Here is a 16,566-nt window from a genome sequence, read left to right on the forward strand (position 1 = left end):
GAAAAGCACTAACCAGTAGCAGAAACAAACTAACCAGGGATAATTAATAGGCTTAGCAACGAAAGAAACTAACCAGGAGCAATTAATAGGCTTAGCTCTGTAGATAACCTTTCTCTTATAGTTATTTCAATTCGGTAGAATTCATCCCCAAAATCTTTAGCGCATTTTTTCATTCGTTTAAAATTAATGCGAAATTTAATTAACTGTGAACCATTTAATCAGCAAAGTAAGACGAACACTATTTCTCAAAGAGTCAAATTGAAACATCTGTGAATTTCGTAAGATATGATACTTGGAATGATGAAAGAAAAAAATAAATAAAATTGGCAAACAGCTGTGGTTAAACTTTCAAAAATTATAAACGCATGTAGACTCAGAGTCGGCGAAGTTTTTTTACTACGTTTCAATTCAAACCGCCGATTGAAATTCCAAGAAGACAGTATTGGTTGCATTAGTAAGCTTATGATTTTATGGAAAAGGGTTAAGAGATATTTTCTCATGCGCTTCTGGCTTCTATCATGAAGTTCGTTTAAGACTAACATTGATCCAGCAACTTAGATTTCAGTTATTTATAGTAACACTATAGGCATACTATAATTTCGTCTCAAGTTTAACCACTTTCAAAATGTATTTATTTATATATCGTCTGTACACCTAGCAGTTGAAATTGAACAATACACCTTATTCCCGATGCCTGTGCCGAGGCTTAAGGCGCGATTTTAAAAGAAGATGCGTCGTCTGCTTTTGAGCATCATTTTGAAACATATTCGTCAGTTAAAAATCGCGCGTTAAGCCTTGGCACGTGTATCGGGGAAAAGGTGGGTTAGTACTTGCGACGAACAAAGCTTACGACCGGAAAAAGTGATTTTCAAAATATTTGAAACATTGTTTCAAAACGAATCTTTGCCCTTTTCAAAATAAATTGAAATGTAAACCAAATAATACATATTCAACTAGGCATAATAATTATTTTCTAACATAAATGTCTGTTTTATAAGCTTTCATAATTTTTCTTAGTTAAATATAAGTCTAAATTCTATTTTTGAAGTTGAAATTTGCATAAAATTTCATATTTCAATAATTTCATACAAAGAAACGTCATTAATATTTTTAAATACTACCCGCCTTCCATACTATAGTGTGCTACCACGAACTTTGTAGTGACGTCACACGCTCTTATCTCTTGCCTTATTTTCAGGCGACCATATTGGCAGTCGCGAGACGTCGTCAGCTTGGGCAATACAAATTCGGGACCCAATATTGACGTCACAGTTTTTCCCCCCTAGCTTCGTGGTAGCACTCTATTGGCTGCGGTATTTCACGCAGTTCGAAGTTCGGACGAACTGTGGGGTGACTCTGAGGTCACATAAGTAACACAACGGTCAGGCGGCAACTTCCGGCAAGGTAGTAGATGCACTTGTGCAGTGGTCGTGAAACGTGGCCCCTCGAAATTGTCGGGATAATTGAAGTTAATTATTATAATTAGTTTATCAGTTAAGTAAATACAGTGGTGAAATAGTTATTCCGTAAGTTTGAGATGTTATTTTTGTGCTAATTCGTGAAATATTTTGGTGCTAATTTGTGAGATATGTGCGCGCTTTGTGCCCAATGCCCATGGATAAGTTCCAGCAACAAGTTGCATAATTATCATAATATCAAGCCAAAAGGATCATAATGTGAGTTAATTCAAGATTTATTTATCATTGGGGCAATGTTATTCTTTAGTTCAATTAGTGTCAAAAGTTCGTGTTATCTATCTTAAAAAAATACAATGATTTGAGATGCAAAGGCTTAGCGTTTATAATGGGAAGCCATTTTGTTTCTTGAAGAATGGACCGCCAATTTTCCCCAAGGTGGCGTTTAATGCGTCTCCATGGTAACCATGGGCTTTTAACCTTTAGCCAAGGCTTAGAGAAAATTTGTTTTCTAATTTTCATGGGTTTTATAAATAAAAGCCCCGATTTTTACGTCAAAATTTTATTCAGAAATAAGAAATATATATACAATGACACATAATATTAAGAAAAATGTACAATTTTTTTAAGTTGGGTTAAAATATTATTTCTGTAAATTTCCCACAACTTGGGTGACCAAAGTAGGGTCATAACTTTGACCTCTGAAAGGTGACCCCTCTGCATTCCAGGCTTCTTTAAGTGCCTTTTCAACTTTCTAAAAACGTAAAGTAATTGTTAGTTTCTATAGAAATGAGCTAAAAACGTAAAATAATTGTTAGTTTCTATAGAAATGAGCTTAAAACATGAAATAATTGTTAGTTTCTATAGAAATGAGCTTAAAACATGAAATAATTGTTAGTTTCTATAGAAATGAGCTAAAAACATTGTAAACAAACCATTTGTTCAGTTGTGAACTGTCCATCTGCTTTACAACGTTCATTATACATTAATTCATCAATTTTGGCCCTGCTTTCCTCATCTAAATCCTCATAAGGTCGACTGTTATCGATAGTTTGGGTGTTAATCTTGGGTTCATTCTTAAGTAAAGAATCCCACCATCTTTCCTCACTTTTTTCCATACTTATCTGTTAACGGAACATTAGTAAATTGTTATTAAAAAAGGGTTAGGATACATTTAAATCATTTAAAAAGGGTTAGGATACATTTAAATCATTTGAAAAGGGCTGGGATACATTTAAATCATTTAAAAAGGGCTAGGATACATTTAAATGATTTAAAAAGGGCTAGGATACATTTAAATGATTTAAAAAGGGCTAGGATACATTTAAATGATTTAAAAAGGGCTAGGATACATTTAAATGATTTAAAAAGGGCTAGGATACATTTAAATGATTTAAAAAGGGCTAGGATACATTTAAATGATTTAAAAAGGGCTAGGATACATTTAAATGATTTAAAAAGGGCTAGGATACATTTAAATCATTTAAAAATGGTTAGGATACATTTAAATCATTTAAAAAGGGCTAGGATACATTTAAATGATTTAAAAAGGGCTAGGATACATTTAAATGATTTAAAAAGGGCTAGGATACATTTAAATCATTTAAAAAGGGCTAGGATACATTTAAATGATTTAAAAAGGGCTAGGATACATTTAAATCATTTAAAAAGGGCTAGGATACATTTAAATGATTTAAAAAGGGCTAGGATACATTTAAATCATTTAAAAAGGGCTAGGATACATTTAAATCATTTAAAAAGGGCTAGGATACATTTAAATCATTTAAAAAGGCTGGGATATTTTTAATTAAAAAATCCTTACGAATATTTCTTCCCCTTTTATTAAATTCCATATTGTGTCTTCTCCGTTAATTTTGTAAACCAAGTCATCATCTATAACCGTTTCCCATTTTTCACCTTCAACCTCTTTATTGGCCAAGTAGGAAACTTTAAGACGCGAATTACTTATTGAAACTGATACAAAACGACTTGAATTTACGTATTCTGGAACCTTAATTGTTTAAATTAAGATTAAATTAATTATTTTGTTAAATAATTAATTAATTACAAAAAATGAAATAAGTACTTTAACGTGAACATCAATGTCAGTAATGGTTTGAGACCATCTGTAATTATCCCTGACAGCTCCATTGTAGCTTTCACAGACTTTTTGGGAACTGTTAATTGCATGCATTAATTAGGTTTAAAACATCATAATTAATTAATTAATAATTTGTTAAAATCTAAATTCTTACTCTGGATTGGGTTTTGGGTTTAATTTTTCTTTTTCCTCCTTAACTTCAACCTCTTTGGCAACTGGTGGGACTTGACCTTTTTAATTTAAACATAATTTAAATGTTAATTTACTTATTTAATTAATTTAATTATCTACCAGTTGATTTGGAAAGCAATAACTGATTTTGAAAGTGTTCTTCATCTTGCATGGCAAGGTTGTAATAACGTAAAAATGCCTGAATTATTGCAAAATATTATTTAATTTTGATAATTAAGGTTAGTTAATTAATTTAATTTACATCTTTAACGAATTGCTCAGCTACTCCTTTAGGAAACCCCATATTTTCATGTTTATTATGCTGGATTTTATAGAAATCTGTTCTGTATAAGCAGACGACAAAACATAAGGAGCGTTAGGCTTAACAAAATCGGGCTCAAAAATTGATTTTAATTAAATTAATTACCTTCTGTATAAGAAACTGAATATTACATCGAGGAACGGAGTTAATTGGCCCTCGCTTTCAATAATTTGAAACAATAAATGGTCATATTTTTCGGTGTTATTGGCCATTTTGTGCGGTCTTAAACGTTCAAAACTTCAAACTTTAACCCTAAAATCAAAACTCTCGGACTGAGACGACTCGATTTAAGAGTAGAACTGAACTGAACATTACTTTATTTTTACAATCGCGGCAATTCAGTCTGGGAAATAAGTATATTTTTTAAACTAGTCCTTGGGACCAGTGACCCCCTAGGGTCCGGAATAATAAATTGGTCTCCGAACTGGTCCCAGCCTTTGTTCTCCTATAAATTTGCAATTAATAAACTGGTTTTGGACCAGAAGAAGTGTGCTGTTTCCCAGAGTCCCAGACTGCGCGGCGTTGTTTCAATTATACAAACTGAACTGAATAGAGTCACTGTAATCCCAATTTGTCGTCTGCTTATACCTTACTTTGCGTATTTCTGAATTCGCACTAGCACGTAATAATGGCTTCCTCAATTTTACGTAACTGTTTAATTAAATCCAAAGTAATTAACTCGAAATGTATGCAAAAATTACCAAATTATACCCTAATTACTCAAGCTAAATTGATGTCAACGGGTAAATATGCGCTGAAATACGTTTCTTTAGCCTTTTTCGTTAGGCCTAACTGGTAGTTCATGATTATTAATTGTTATAGGTAATTATCAGAATATATTGGTAGAAGTAAGAGGGGATAAAAAGGACGTAGGTTTGATTAAACTTAACAGACCCAAAGCTTTAAACGCACTTTGCGCTGCTTTAATGTCAGAAGTAGCTGAAGCTATCAGTGAATTTGAGAGAAATGATGAAATTGGGGCTGTAGTTTTAACTGGTAGCGAGAAAGCATTTGCAGCTGGTGCTGATATAAAGGAAATGAAGGATAGTACCTTCGCGGAAACGGTTACTTCTGGGTTTCTTAATAATTGGGATGCAGTTGCTAAAGCATCAAAACCACTAATTGCTGCAGTTCAGGGTTATGCTGTAAGTGTTTGAAATGATCTGGGACTTAGAGTAAGACTATAGTGATGGGTTTAATGAATTTTAGCTTGGGGGTGGATGTGAATTGGCAATGATGTGTGATATCATCTATGCTGGGGAGAATGCCAAATTTGGTCAACCTGAGATTTTAATTGGGACCATTCCAGGTATATATTTGTTCTTAAAGGGAGGGTGAAGTAGAAAATCAAGTGATTTTTTTTTTATCGATCCTTCTACTAATTATAAGACCAGTCCGCATAGTGAAACATTCAGGAAATACCAACTCCGAATGATTTTAAAATTATTTCAAATTAGGTTCAGATTTTAAGGATAATTTTAAATAAGAACCTCTGACCAATCGCGTAACGCCCTGCCTTTTTGTTAACAAAATTCTCGTGGCACGCACGCTCCATGTCTCGCGCCACGATTGTCACATCGCGCGCAAATTTTATCAAATCTCGTGATAAATTTCATTCGACACGGAACGTGCCACCAGAATTTTGTTAATAAAAAGGCAGGGCGTTACGCGATTGGTCGGAGGTCCTTATTTAAAATTATCCTTAAAATCTGAACCTAATTTGAAATAATTTTAAAATCATTCGGAACTGGTATTTATTTCCTGAATGTTTCACTATGCAGACTGGTCTTGTAATTAGTAGAACGATTGATAAAAAAATCACTTGATTTTCTACTTCACCCTCCCTTTAAGGAAATTAATAAGTTTCCAATCAATCATTTAAGGATGTTTTTTAATTAATTTTAATAATGATTGAAAGGGGCTGGTGGCACCCAACGTTTATCAAGATTGGTAGGCAAATCTCGTGCAATGGAAATTGTTTTAAGTGGTAGTCCAATAACCGCTGCCGAAGCTGATAAATGGGGTACTTAACTTTATCTTAAAAAAAAAAAATATATTGGTTCTTATGAACAATCCTCGATGTTATCTTGCATTGTAGGTTTGGTTAGTAGAGTTTTTCCAACAGATAAAGTCCTTGACGAAGCTATTAAACTTGGGGAGAAAATATCCTCCAATTCAAAGCTCGTAACCTTGCTTTGCAAAAAGGCTGTACTCCATTGTAAGCCTCGATAGATAAATTTTTTTGGGACTCGAAATTTAACTTGAACTTGAATTTTTATTATTAAGCTTTCAATACAACTTTAAATGAAGGGTTAGCAGTTGAGAAACAGATATTTTATTCCACATTTGCAACTGTAAAGTATTATTTTAATTGGTTAGGCTTAAATTAGCAGTCTTATTCCTGATCAGCGCCACCTACCCATAGCGGCGATTTTGAGAACTACTGTAAGCGGCAAGCCAATCAGATGTCGCTAAAATCTGGTGACGTCACTGACTGGCACTCTCGGGTCTTACCAAAAATGACGTCACCAGATTTTAGCGACATCTGATTGGCTTGCCGCTTACAGTAGTTCTCAAAATCGCCGCTATGGGTAGATGGCGCTGATCAGGAATAAGGCTCATTAAAATGGGGGTTTTGTTGGTCTAAGGGTCTTGTGTGTTGTGGTTTTTACAGAATGATCGTAAGGAGGGTATGGCAGCTTTTGTTGAAAAACGGAGCCCTAAGTTCACAAAATCATAATTTTATAACAATAATGAATCAGTTATTGACTTGTTAAAAATGAATTTACTGTTAATGAAATGAAATTAATTCTTTTGATACACTTTTTATATACCACTAAGCATAATGATTCAATGTATTTGATTAAAGATATTTTTTGGGTCAATTTTATTGTGTTTTTGATATTTATATTCGCGGCTGTAAACAAGTTGGATGGTAAGGTATAAGCGAATCATTCACATCATGTTTACTTTGAGATCGTTCATTTGTCATACTTACAAACCAACCAGGACTTACTGGGCCTAAAAGGTCATGAACCTTGACTAAATATCGTGATTATAATAAATCATAAGTTCATAAGATATGTTCCTTATAAGTTTGTCCCTGGTTACAAACTGGAGCTTGTCGTGAAGTGACGTAGTTCATAGATTCAAGGTAAAGCGACGCCTGGTGAGGAGCTGTCAAAGGCTTAGTACTATAGGGTCTTTGCGCGTGACGTCAATATACCTTCCCCCTTTCCTCTCCCCTTGCCGGCTCCCCGCTCTGGCCACGTTAGGACGCAATGTTGACATCCCCTGAAAACCGGTTTTCGCCCCTATTTCTTCCCCCTTTTTACTCTGCCGGAAACACCCTATAAGGCTCTAGCATAGCATTATACGAAGTGTAGGAACTTAGGAAGTATCATACTTATGGAACATATCTTGTACACTTATGCCACAATTTAATTAGCACTAAAATAAAACCGTAATTAACGATTTAAAATAAGTTTTCCCCTTCATTATAAAGTCAAAAAAAGTCAAGAAAAGGGAAGCTATAAACAAACCATAAAACTTCCCACAGTGTTTACGTCTGTATATAGGCTTATATATCCAAGATTAAACTTTCTAAAAATTGTATTTTCTAACCCAAAGTTTAACAAACAGTTGGAATTCTCCGTAAGAGTTAAATTTTTTTGTGTTAGGCTAGTTTATTTTTAAATTTGACTTTGAAACGCTCAAGAGATCGTCCCGGTCGTCGAATTGGTGCCAGTTATCACAGGATGTTTATTATCTTTGAACGCGGCCAAAAATTTAAACCACCCTTGAAAATAACTTCGAAAACTTCACGTAGTTTCGAAAATTTTCAGTATAAAACGAAACAAGACGTGGTTGCTTGGTTATCCCTACACTTAGATTAGATTAGATGCTACCATTAATAGATATAATAACTTTATCTAGTCTGAAGCCAATTATTATCTATTAAACGTGATCGGATTTGTGTATTTATTTGCGATATCTATGGGACAGTTAATCTTATATCTAAGTTTCATAAGAACTCAGCAATCCTTTCTGGAAATTCAGATATATTTTGAAATTAATAATTTTAATCTGTAGGTTTAGTATTTGATTACTTTCTATTGAGTCAAAATTCCCTTAGTTACAATGTCAAGAAGCGATATCTAGTTTACTAGGGAGAAGGTATAAGATGCCTTAGTAATATTCGCGAGCCATAGTCCCAGTCCCCCTTTCAAAATACAAGGGGGGACGTAACCTAAAAGGAGGCCCCGGGCTATTTCGCCAGCTCAGAGGAAAATACAAGTAATTTTTTACCTCATTCGCGTCGCGCTGACGTGTAAGAGTTTTAAAGAACCAATGAGATGCTGGCTGGTTGTAATTTAGAGGCGGCGGGGATTAACTCCGGACAGGCTACGTCTTTTGGACTGGAGATAAAGCTAGATTATAAATGTGGAGGCGAATTTATACCTTCTCCCTAATAAACTAGATATCGCTTCTTGGTTACAAAACTAAAAGTTATCGGTGATTTCTGTCTTAACTTTAAAGACAGACACTAGCAAGGCATTCATAAACCAGCCCAATCACTAGGTGGCTCCCCTTCCAACAAAATTGAGTAACATTTTTCGTTGCCTTAAAAATGCATCACGCCGTATTGCACACAGTTTGATTCTAGACTTCGAAAAACTTAGTCATAGATAAGGATTTGCTGAGTTCACGTCAAAACCCTTTAATCATTTATAAAGTAATATAATAATGAAGTTTCTACTTTTAACGATAATTATAACCGTACAAATAGTTCTAATTAATTCCACTTCGACCTCGCCGCAAAACTTAACATGGCTCGAACCCTACAGAGAATTGAATAATATGATCATGTGTGACAAATACTGGACTAATCATAGTCAATACTTGTGTTTGGACCAGGATTTTTTTGACTTTGAACATTATTGGCAAAAAGGGTTTAAGAAGTGTAGGTGCGATTCTGAATGTCACCATTATCAGGATTGTTGTCTGGATAAAGCGTATTTAACCAAAGGTCAAAGTTCAGCCCTTACAACGTCAGAAACGTGCGTGGCCGTACCCAGTACGCGTTACAGTATTTTTATGGTCAGTAAATGCGATGTTAATTGGAATGGTAATGAAGAAATTCGAAATTTATGCGAGGTTGAGTTTGAATTGGATGAAGTTGAGGATATTTTGAGTTACATGGTTCCGGTACACAGTAAAATGACCAAAAAATTTTACAAGAATGTCTATTGCGCCGCGTGTAATTTTGATAATGACCATTTGACCGAATGGGATATTGTTACGAAGTATTGTCAAAATGATAACACAACAGCTACTGATGGTAGACACGGTGTTCAACTTAACGTTAGTAGCGACAATGAATGGATTTTATATTGGTATGGTGAAAAATGCCTCTTACTAATCAACCAATTGGAAATATGGATTGAATTCTACCATAATTTTAAACCAAGACCATGCGCCTTGAACTACGTATCAACTTGTACGTCACCCGAACGAAAATCGGCCCAACATTGCCCTAATTACTTGGCACCAGTTTATTACATCGGACGACATAACAAGTTAGAGAAGATTTTTAAAAATTATCATTGCGCGGATTGTAATAACGCCAAGACATCGGTGTTGAGGAAAATTGTCTGCGAGGATTACGATATACAATTTTCGGTTTATGACTGTTCATGGACTTGCAAAGACGCTACACGTTTATCTCATGGTACCAACATGAAAATGTTACTCAACTTCAATTTCGCTAACGGGAAACTAGTTTACGCCGATTCAAAATGCAAAAACGGTAATGAAGTGTACGAATCAAGTCTTAGAAGATGCGTAGCCATAACGTGCGGAAAATTGTATGTTGAAAAACGCGGTAGATGTGTTCTAAAAGACAACGATACTGCTAATCCTAATCGTGATCACTCTGATACGGAAATGGCGTTGAAATCAGACTGCAAAAAGGCAATTTTATTCCGAAATGAATTCGTAATGTTGCCGAATAAGACGATAATTGTTGCATCGGGAAAGTTGTTACCACAATTGAAATACGAAGTTGATTACGATGAAAATGGTACAATTTTAGCGGTACTTATCTGCGCTGAAAATGTACTTAAAATAATTGATTTTGATACCTCCCAACGTATATTATCCCAAGTGTGTTTAATTATTAGCGTAGTTTGTTTGGGACTTCATTTAATTGTCTATTCAATTTTACCATCGCTTCGTAATTTACCCGGTAAAACTCTTATGTCTATGTCTGCTAGTTTAGCAGTAGCTGATAGCTTATTTTTAATCGGTTCAAATTTTGACCACAAACCGAGCGCCTGTCATATCATTGGCGTTTTAAAACATTACGCGTATTTAGCAGTGTTCTTCTGGACCAACATCATGGCTTTAGACATCCATCGGACTTTTAGTACCAATAGTGTAACGCGATTGTCAAATTCCTCCAAAACATTCTTCAAGTACTCTATTTACGCCTGGGTTAGCCCGGCTGGTATTGTTTTAATTGCCGTTTTAATTGATACGTTTTTAAATGAATCCGTTTTTAAACCCAAATATGGTCAAGGAATTTGCTGGATAAGTCAACGGCAACCATTGCTGATTTTTTTCGCGATTCCCATGGCAATATTGCTGATTTGCAACGGGGTCCTGTTTATTTTAACAGCTAAGAATATAAATGCAACCGTTAAACAAACGAAAATGGCTAGTAGGTTCTCGGACAAGCTTAGGTTTATTTTGTACGTTAAATTAGCGACTATCTTAGGTGTTACTTGGATCTTTGGATTCTTGGCAGCCGTAGCTAATGTCGATGTGTTATGGTACCCTTTTATACTCTTTACTGGATTACAAGGCGTCATTATCTTCGTGGCATTTACTTGTAAGAGAAAGATATGGCATTCTTTAAGACAGTTGTTTAATAATGTCAAGTCATCAAAGGATAAAAGGGGGTATTTAAGAGATAAGTCAAAGTTGAATAAAGGAAGGTCCATGGCCACGTCTGCGACTAGTTTAAGTAGCGTCACGGTTAGTAACAGTAATAAAGTGTCAATCGAACGTGACGCGTCTGTTTCGCCAGTACGACATCCGAGAGTCGATTACATTAGAGTTAATTCCACTTAATTATTATTTTTGTACTTAATAAGATATGTTCCGCTCCATAAGTTTGTTAATCTCTGGTAACTTAGAAACTGGAGCTTGTAATTTTTAAGTGATTGAAGTAGGGAGGTCATAGATTCAGGGTAAATAGCGACATACGCCTGGTGAGTGGGGCGCTGCTGTCAAATTTGGGTAACTTAGTAAGTTCAGACTAAATAGGTCCTGCATGCAAAATGAATTAACCACCACCAACCGAGTGTAGTTAGGACTTCAATTGACTCGCTTAATTCCGTCGTTCTCCTTCTCGAACTAGTTATCTCGAGTACTGTCAGTCCATCTCTCAGTTGCATTACGAACTTGTATTGGTAGTGCCATTCATACTTATGGAACGGAACAAATCACTTATAAACTTATGATATTGTATTACGCACCTGTTTGATATTTGAATCTCAAAATTATGTATGAATGTTAGAAATCGCCGTCCTTCTGTTGTATATTTTGTTAGTTGTTTACTTATATTATTATATTATTAAGTTATGTAATGTTTTTGTTAAGTTAAAGTGTACAGGGTGTTACAAAAAGGGAGGGTAATTTTAGGACGCGATTGACGTCACTTATATAGCTTTGTCAATGCATCGCATGCACCATGTTATGTATAAAAAATAAATTATTGCAATCAAAGTTTTTATTAAAAATTGTTGTTTATTAATGTCACATAAATGGGACAATACAAATGGCATTACAATCAATAACTGTACAGTAGTTGATAACTTAAAGTATAACATCATCCATACGTAATCTTACACGGTTGCATTAGGTTTCAGAGAGTCTTAGTCTCCTGTCTATGATTGGTTACTTAATAAATTGATAATCGATTAGCGGAAGTGTCAAAATTGGCGACGGAATTCGAGATGGAATTGGAGCGAAATGAAGAGAGACTTCCCCTGGCGATTACGAAGCTATTTACGGCTTGACTTCCGCTCGGTAATTCACTTAAAACGGAAGCGCAGAGCTTGTCGACGTACGCCGTGACGTAGCAATTAGCCACTACGTTGTTAACTGTTATTAGACGGTCTCTATATAGTCAACGCCAAGATCGAGAGAAAGGATAGACTCGTAATTAGAATAGTTAGCTGCATGCAGTAATGCGATATAAATGATGCCCCCACCAAATTATTATAGGCTTTCAAAGTTAGAGGCCTAGGAGATTTTGGGACAAATTGGGTTCAAAAATGCGTGGATGTTTTAAAAGAAATTTTGTGCAAATTGAGGACGGAAAGTTCAGGGTTCGAAAATAACAGGGTTTTATTTAAAAAACAATCCAACCATTGGGTTTTATTCTGGGTTCTGTTGAGTTTTCTGTATATTTAATGAGTTTTTCTGGGTTTTCTGTATTTTATTGGATGTTTCTGGTTTCTTTGGGTTTGTCTGGGTTTTTTATTAATTTTTTTTTGGATTTTTTCTGGGTGTTATTGGATTTTTTCTGGGTTTTATTGGGTTTTTTTCGGGGTTTTATTGGGTTTTTTTCCTGGGTTTAATTGGGTTTTATTGGGTTTTAATGGTGGGTAAAACCCAATAAAAGCCGAAGGTTTTTTTTTTATTCGAACCCGGAACTTATAAAAATTAGCCCAGAAAACTTCGTACTAAGGATGTGAAACCTACTACAAAATGGCGCGTTGGAACCCCCTAAATTTCAATATGACCCACCGGGACCACTTGTTTCGCGTCCATATTTGACATAAATGAAGATAAACTACTTTTTCTTGAAATCTCAAATTTAAAAGTTCGTGTTAAAATAACAAAATTATTCCAGTCCAAAGTAACTTGATAACTTTTAAGACCTTGTCTAACTAACCCGCGCCTTTCTTTTAAAAAACATCCAAAATAACACTTCTTTAATTACAAAAAAGAAAATAATACGACTTCAACCTTATTTTCTTCGTGATTTCAAATTCAAAGTAGACCTAGACTAGTTACGGAATGATTGAAAAAAAAAAAAGACTTACAAAAACCATTCGACGCTCCATACCAAACCAATGACGTAAGGTTTGATCACGCCCACAAAATATAGAAACCACAACGTCATCATTCCATTACCCGGAATTCCGGGAAAGGCCATTTGCAATAAAACATTGGCAACACTGTCAAAGTTTATCTAATTAAGTTAATTTATGTCCAAAAATGTTTTTAAAATTAGGCCCAGTAATAGACCATTTTAAACTTTACCCAAGGACTATGGTTTTGACCAATCCGATCTTAACTCCTTGTAATCCAGCAATGAAAAATACCGTTAAAGGCGTGGCTAATGTTGCACCTTGCATATTAATGAGAGAACCAAGTGGTAGAACGAATCGCGTCACAAATGGGTGACATTTTATGTTTGTTTCCATTATTTGCAAAGTTAGTGGCAAACACGCCGAACTAAAGTAAGCCAACTTATGAATTTATCTACTTATTATTATCATAGGTTTATAAGTGATATCCGTTCCATAAGTATGAATGGCACTACCAATACGAGTTCGTAAAGCTACTGAGCGACTTACAGCACTCGAGATAACTAGTTCGAGAAGGAGAACGACGGAATTAAGCGAGTCAATTGAAGTCCTAACTACACTCGGTGGTGGTGGTTAATTAATTTTGCAGCTAGGACCAAGTTCCATTCCATCTAGGTCCTATTTAGTCTGAACTTACTAAGTTACCCAAATTTTACTGCAGCGCCACACTCACCATGCGTATGTCGCTTTACCCTGAATCTATGACCTACTTCAATCACTTCAAAATTAAAAGCTCCAGTTTCTAAGTTACCAGAGATTAACAAACTTATGGAAGGGAACATATCTTATAAACTTATGGTATTATTGCCTGCCTACCTTGATGAACTTCCAAAAGCCATAAGTATGACTGGACATAAACTGTACATAAAATGAAACGGGTTCTTTCGAACTATTATCAGGTACAATAGGGGTAGTACCAGAAAATGGTACGCCAGTTGAACTGATACAAATATGGATAAGTAGAAGCCCATACGGGCAAATACATCGCCCAGGGATTCAGTCACCATCCCTTGGCAACACAACCAGAAAAATAATCCAATTGGAAGTAATCTAAAATTGACCCCAATTATGATATAATTAACAAATGAACAGTTTTTTAACTTATCAATTTTATAACTAAACTTACTTAACCAAATACTGCAAAATCATCATTATTGTTAGGTTAATTTCATCCAAAACTAAGTACAATGTTTGAACTTTGTTGCCCAAAACTGACATTGCAGCCCCAAATATTAGACAGAAAATTAGCAAACCTTTGAAATGAAGAAAGGAAATGTTCACCATTAAAACAGGGATAGATTTAATTTTAGAAGTAAGAATGGAGAAGAAATTAATATCTGGGCTAGCGTCAAAGTCCCAGACCCCCTTCCACGGGACGGGGGGGGGGTATGAAAGAAGAGACGGGAGGGTCATAGCGACAGAGGTAAAAAGGAATGACGTATTTTTCTCCGTCCCCGTCAGCAACGTCATCAAAACGTAGTTTAAGTGAGCCAGCCAATAAGATAATTTAAACTTTTCGTTACATTACGTGTTGGAGGGAGGGGCCCTATCTATACTGGGTGGTCTATGAGTCGGAATAACTGAAGTAAGTACTAACCGTTCCGTTCTCCATTCCTACTTCTAAAATTAAATCTATCCCTGTTAAAACCAACCATAGGTATTTTTTGTTGTATTTATTAATACCAGACACACTTCTCTCGATGAGAAGTATTATATACTTCTGTTATTACTTACCCACGTAATTAGTCTGGTACTTGTACTCAGTAACTCTTTCAACGATTGAAGTGGTGTCCCCATTAGGCAGTGTTATGTTTACCAATCTTGAGACGGTTTCTTTCTAAACATTATTAAAATTAGTCTAAACAATATGGTTACATTATAATTAAGTTAATTTAAACTTACTTCGATGAAGGTCGCTGATATTATATTTTCAGGTACGGCGTTTCTTTAATTAAGATTAAGTTAATTTAATGTTGATTAAGAGAGTTAAGCCATTTTATTAAATAAACTTACTCGAAAAAATCCACAATTGAATCTATAACAGCTTCGCTATCGTCTGAACTTGTTAAATTATCTTGTTCATGTATGTGGGTCACGTGATGTCCGATTCGTAATTGTTTAGCCAAAATACAACTAAACATCGATGTACCGGACATCATAAGTATGAAGAAGGTAGCCGTTAAAATGATGAGTCGAGCACTTCCGGAATAACGCAATGACGCGATACCTGTGTATTATTTGTTAGTTTTAGTTCTTTTTAAAGGTTGAGGTCCAGCCAACACTTTTTGGGTGAATCTCGGCCTTTAAAATGGGAAAATTGCTAAGACGGCACCCTGACCCCTCCCCCAAATCGTTCTTTGACTTGGGTTGGGGTTTTGGGTCGGTTTTTGAGTGGGCTTGGGTTAGGTTAGACTCAATGGAGGGTCAGGCCATTTTTCTAATTTACCTAAAATTATTCCACAAAATAAAATGGGTACAAGCAACATGCTGAAGCTATGCAATATCATTTGACCAGGTATGTCTATGTACCGTCCTACTGTATCCGTTAACCCAGCGTGACGTATCGCTTGACCTGCTGCGAAACCGGAAATGGCGCATATTATGGTCAATATGGTTAGCGAATGAGTTCGTACAAAACCAGGCGATCGCTAAGTTAAATAATTTTATTATAATTAAATATATAAACTTTATTTAAAATATAGTTTAAAACTTGTGCTTACAACAGTCAAATCATCGCGACTACTGTATTCCGAGTCCTCCATGTTTACTTTGTTTTTAACAACAATGTTAGTTACTAATTAGAGATTGTTCAATTCATTTTGAATGGTTTTTATTGGAAAATCGACAACTGTTATTTAGAATTTAGAGCGATGTTGTAATTTCGTCTGCTCTCAATTTACACACTGATCCAAGAACCGCAAAAAAAAATAAATTTGGAAGCTTAGCTTTTAATGCGCTATTGTTATGTGCGATTAGATTATCATAAACTTGACATGGATAAAATTTATCATATCTTTCATGTATGATGAAATCGATTAGTTTGGCGTGATTCTCAAATAAGGTGGATTAATTATAGAGGAAGATGTAGGTAATTTATCTTCACGTTGAAACGCGAACGTCAAACTTGTAGCGTGTATTATTCAAGAATGCATACAGCTAATAAGAATCATTGTGACCTGAAAGTGGACATGCATTTAAGGACACTAGAATTTAAGTACTTTTAATGCTAAAATTCAAAATATTTAAGTTTGTTATAAATAAAATTGTGTTCTTTCTAACGGTACAAAATATTCGGTTATACATCAACCACAGCTCGAGTTATTAAGTTTTTAAAATCTTCCGTGTTTCATTAGATTTTAAATTTCGCGGTAGTATTTTTTAGCCAATTGCAAT

At 35.0% G+C, this 16,566-nt stretch overlaps 4 protein-coding genes across 5 annotated transcripts; 2 read left to right on the top strand and 2 right to left on the bottom strand.

Annotated features, from left to right (window-relative positions):
* Positions 1-1,961: 1,961 nt before the first annotated feature.
* On the bottom strand, positions 1,962-4,284 carry LOC149618311 (nudC domain-containing protein 3). The gene is made up of 8 exons (XM_089855557.1): positions 4,115-4,284; positions 3,950-4,031; positions 3,808-3,886; positions 3,671-3,746; positions 3,502-3,592; positions 3,238-3,426; positions 2,351-2,539; positions 1,962-2,169 (listed from the first exon to the last, which is right to left on the bottom strand). Exons 1-8 carry the CDS (start codon positions 4,219-4,221, stop codon positions 2,059-2,061), a joined length of 924 nt encoding a protein of 307 aa, XP_089711683.1. The 5' UTR covers positions 4,222-4,284; the 3' UTR covers positions 1,962-2,058.
* Positions 4,285-4,595: 311 nt separating this feature from the next.
* On the top strand, positions 4,596-6,894 carry LOC149618312 (enoyl-CoA hydratase, mitochondrial-like). Of its 2 annotated transcripts, none has more exons than XM_089855559.1 (7): positions 4,596-4,752; positions 4,832-5,154; positions 5,219-5,318; positions 5,928-6,032; positions 6,108-6,227; positions 6,296-6,383; positions 6,684-6,894. In XM_089855559.1, coding segments are annotated over exons 1-7 (852 nt in total). In that variant the 5' UTR covers positions 4,596-4,637; the 3' UTR covers positions 6,685-6,894. The 2 variants fall into 2 exon arrangements, with proteins under 2 accessions (XP_089711685.1, XP_089711684.1); XM_089855558.1 differs by having other exon boundaries at positions 6,296-6,363.
* A 1,437-nt stretch (positions 6,895-8,331) lies between these two features.
* On the top strand, positions 8,332-11,674 carry LOC149618313 (uncharacterized). Its single transcript, XM_089855552.1, has one exon. The coding sequence runs from the start codon at positions 8,756-8,758 to the stop codon at positions 11,141-11,143; it is 2,388 nt and encodes a 795-aa protein (XP_089711678.1). The 5' UTR covers positions 8,332-8,755; the 3' UTR covers positions 11,144-11,674.
* A 127-nt stretch (positions 11,675-11,801) lies between these two features.
* LOC149618314 (excitatory amino acid transporter 3-like) lies at positions 11,802-16,092 on the bottom strand. The gene is made up of 10 exons (XM_089853996.1): positions 15,894-16,092; positions 15,620-15,821; positions 15,187-15,400; positions 15,076-15,118; positions 14,908-15,010; positions 14,300-14,426; positions 13,990-14,223; positions 13,346-13,540; positions 13,126-13,260; positions 11,802-12,195 (listed from the first exon to the last, which is right to left on the bottom strand). The coding sequence occupies exons 1-10, from the start codon at positions 15,933-15,935 to the stop codon at positions 11,976-11,978; spliced, it is 1,515 nt and encodes a 504-aa protein (XP_089710122.1). The 5' UTR covers positions 15,936-16,092; the 3' UTR covers positions 11,802-11,975.
* Positions 16,093-16,566: the final 474 nt, after the last annotated feature.

Source organism: Phalangium opilio, unplaced genomic scaffold (assembly GCF_054372755.1).
Source record: "Phalangium opilio isolate 3A_F unplaced genomic scaffold, DU_Popi_V2 ptg000209l_1, whole genome shotgun sequence".
NCBI lineage: Eukaryota > Metazoa > Arthropoda > Arachnida > Opiliones > Phalangiidae > Phalangium > Phalangium opilio.

Excerpts from the sequence above, each read along its gene's own strand:
- LOC149618311 (XM_089855557.1), bottom strand. The coding sequence starts at position 4,221 with ATGGCCAATAACACCGAAAAATATGACCATTTATTGTTTCAAATTATT. Across the intron at positions 3,747-3,807 it reads ATTGCTTTCCAAATCAACTG|GTCAAGTCCCACCAGTTGCC; the intron begins GTAGATAATTAA and ends TAAATTAAAAAG. Across the intron at positions 3,593-3,670 it reads AACCCAAAACCCAATCCAGA|TTCCCAAAAAGTCTGTGAAA; the intron begins GTAAGAATTTAG and ends TGCAATTAACAG.
- LOC149618312 (XM_089855558.1), top strand. The coding sequence starts at position 4,638 with ATGGCTTCCTCAATTTTACGTAACTGTTTAATTAAATCCAAAGTAATT. Across the intron at positions 5,155-5,218 it reads CTGCAGTTCAGGGTTATGCT|CTTGGGGGTGGATGTGAATT; the intron begins GTAAGTGTTTGA and ends AATGAATTTTAG. Across the intron at positions 6,033-6,107 it reads TGCCGAAGCTGATAAATGGG|GTTTGGTTAGTAGAGTTTTT; the intron begins GTACTTAACTTT and ends CTTGCATTGTAG.
- LOC149618313 (XM_089855552.1), top strand. The coding sequence starts at position 8,756 with ATGAAGTTTCTACTTTTAACGATAATTATAACCGTACAAATAGTTCTA.
- LOC149618314 (XM_089853996.1), bottom strand. The coding sequence starts at position 15,935 with ATGGAGGACTCGGAATACAGTAGTCGCGATGATTTGACTGTT. Across the intron at positions 15,119-15,186 it reads TCAATTGTGGATTTTTTCGA|AAACGCCGTACCTGAAAATA; the intron begins GTAAGTTTATTT and ends TCTTAATTAAAG. Across the intron at positions 13,541-13,989 it reads GCTTTTGGAAGTTCATCAAG|TTCGGCGTGTTTGCCACTAA; the intron begins GTAGGCAGGCAA and ends GGCTTACTTTAG.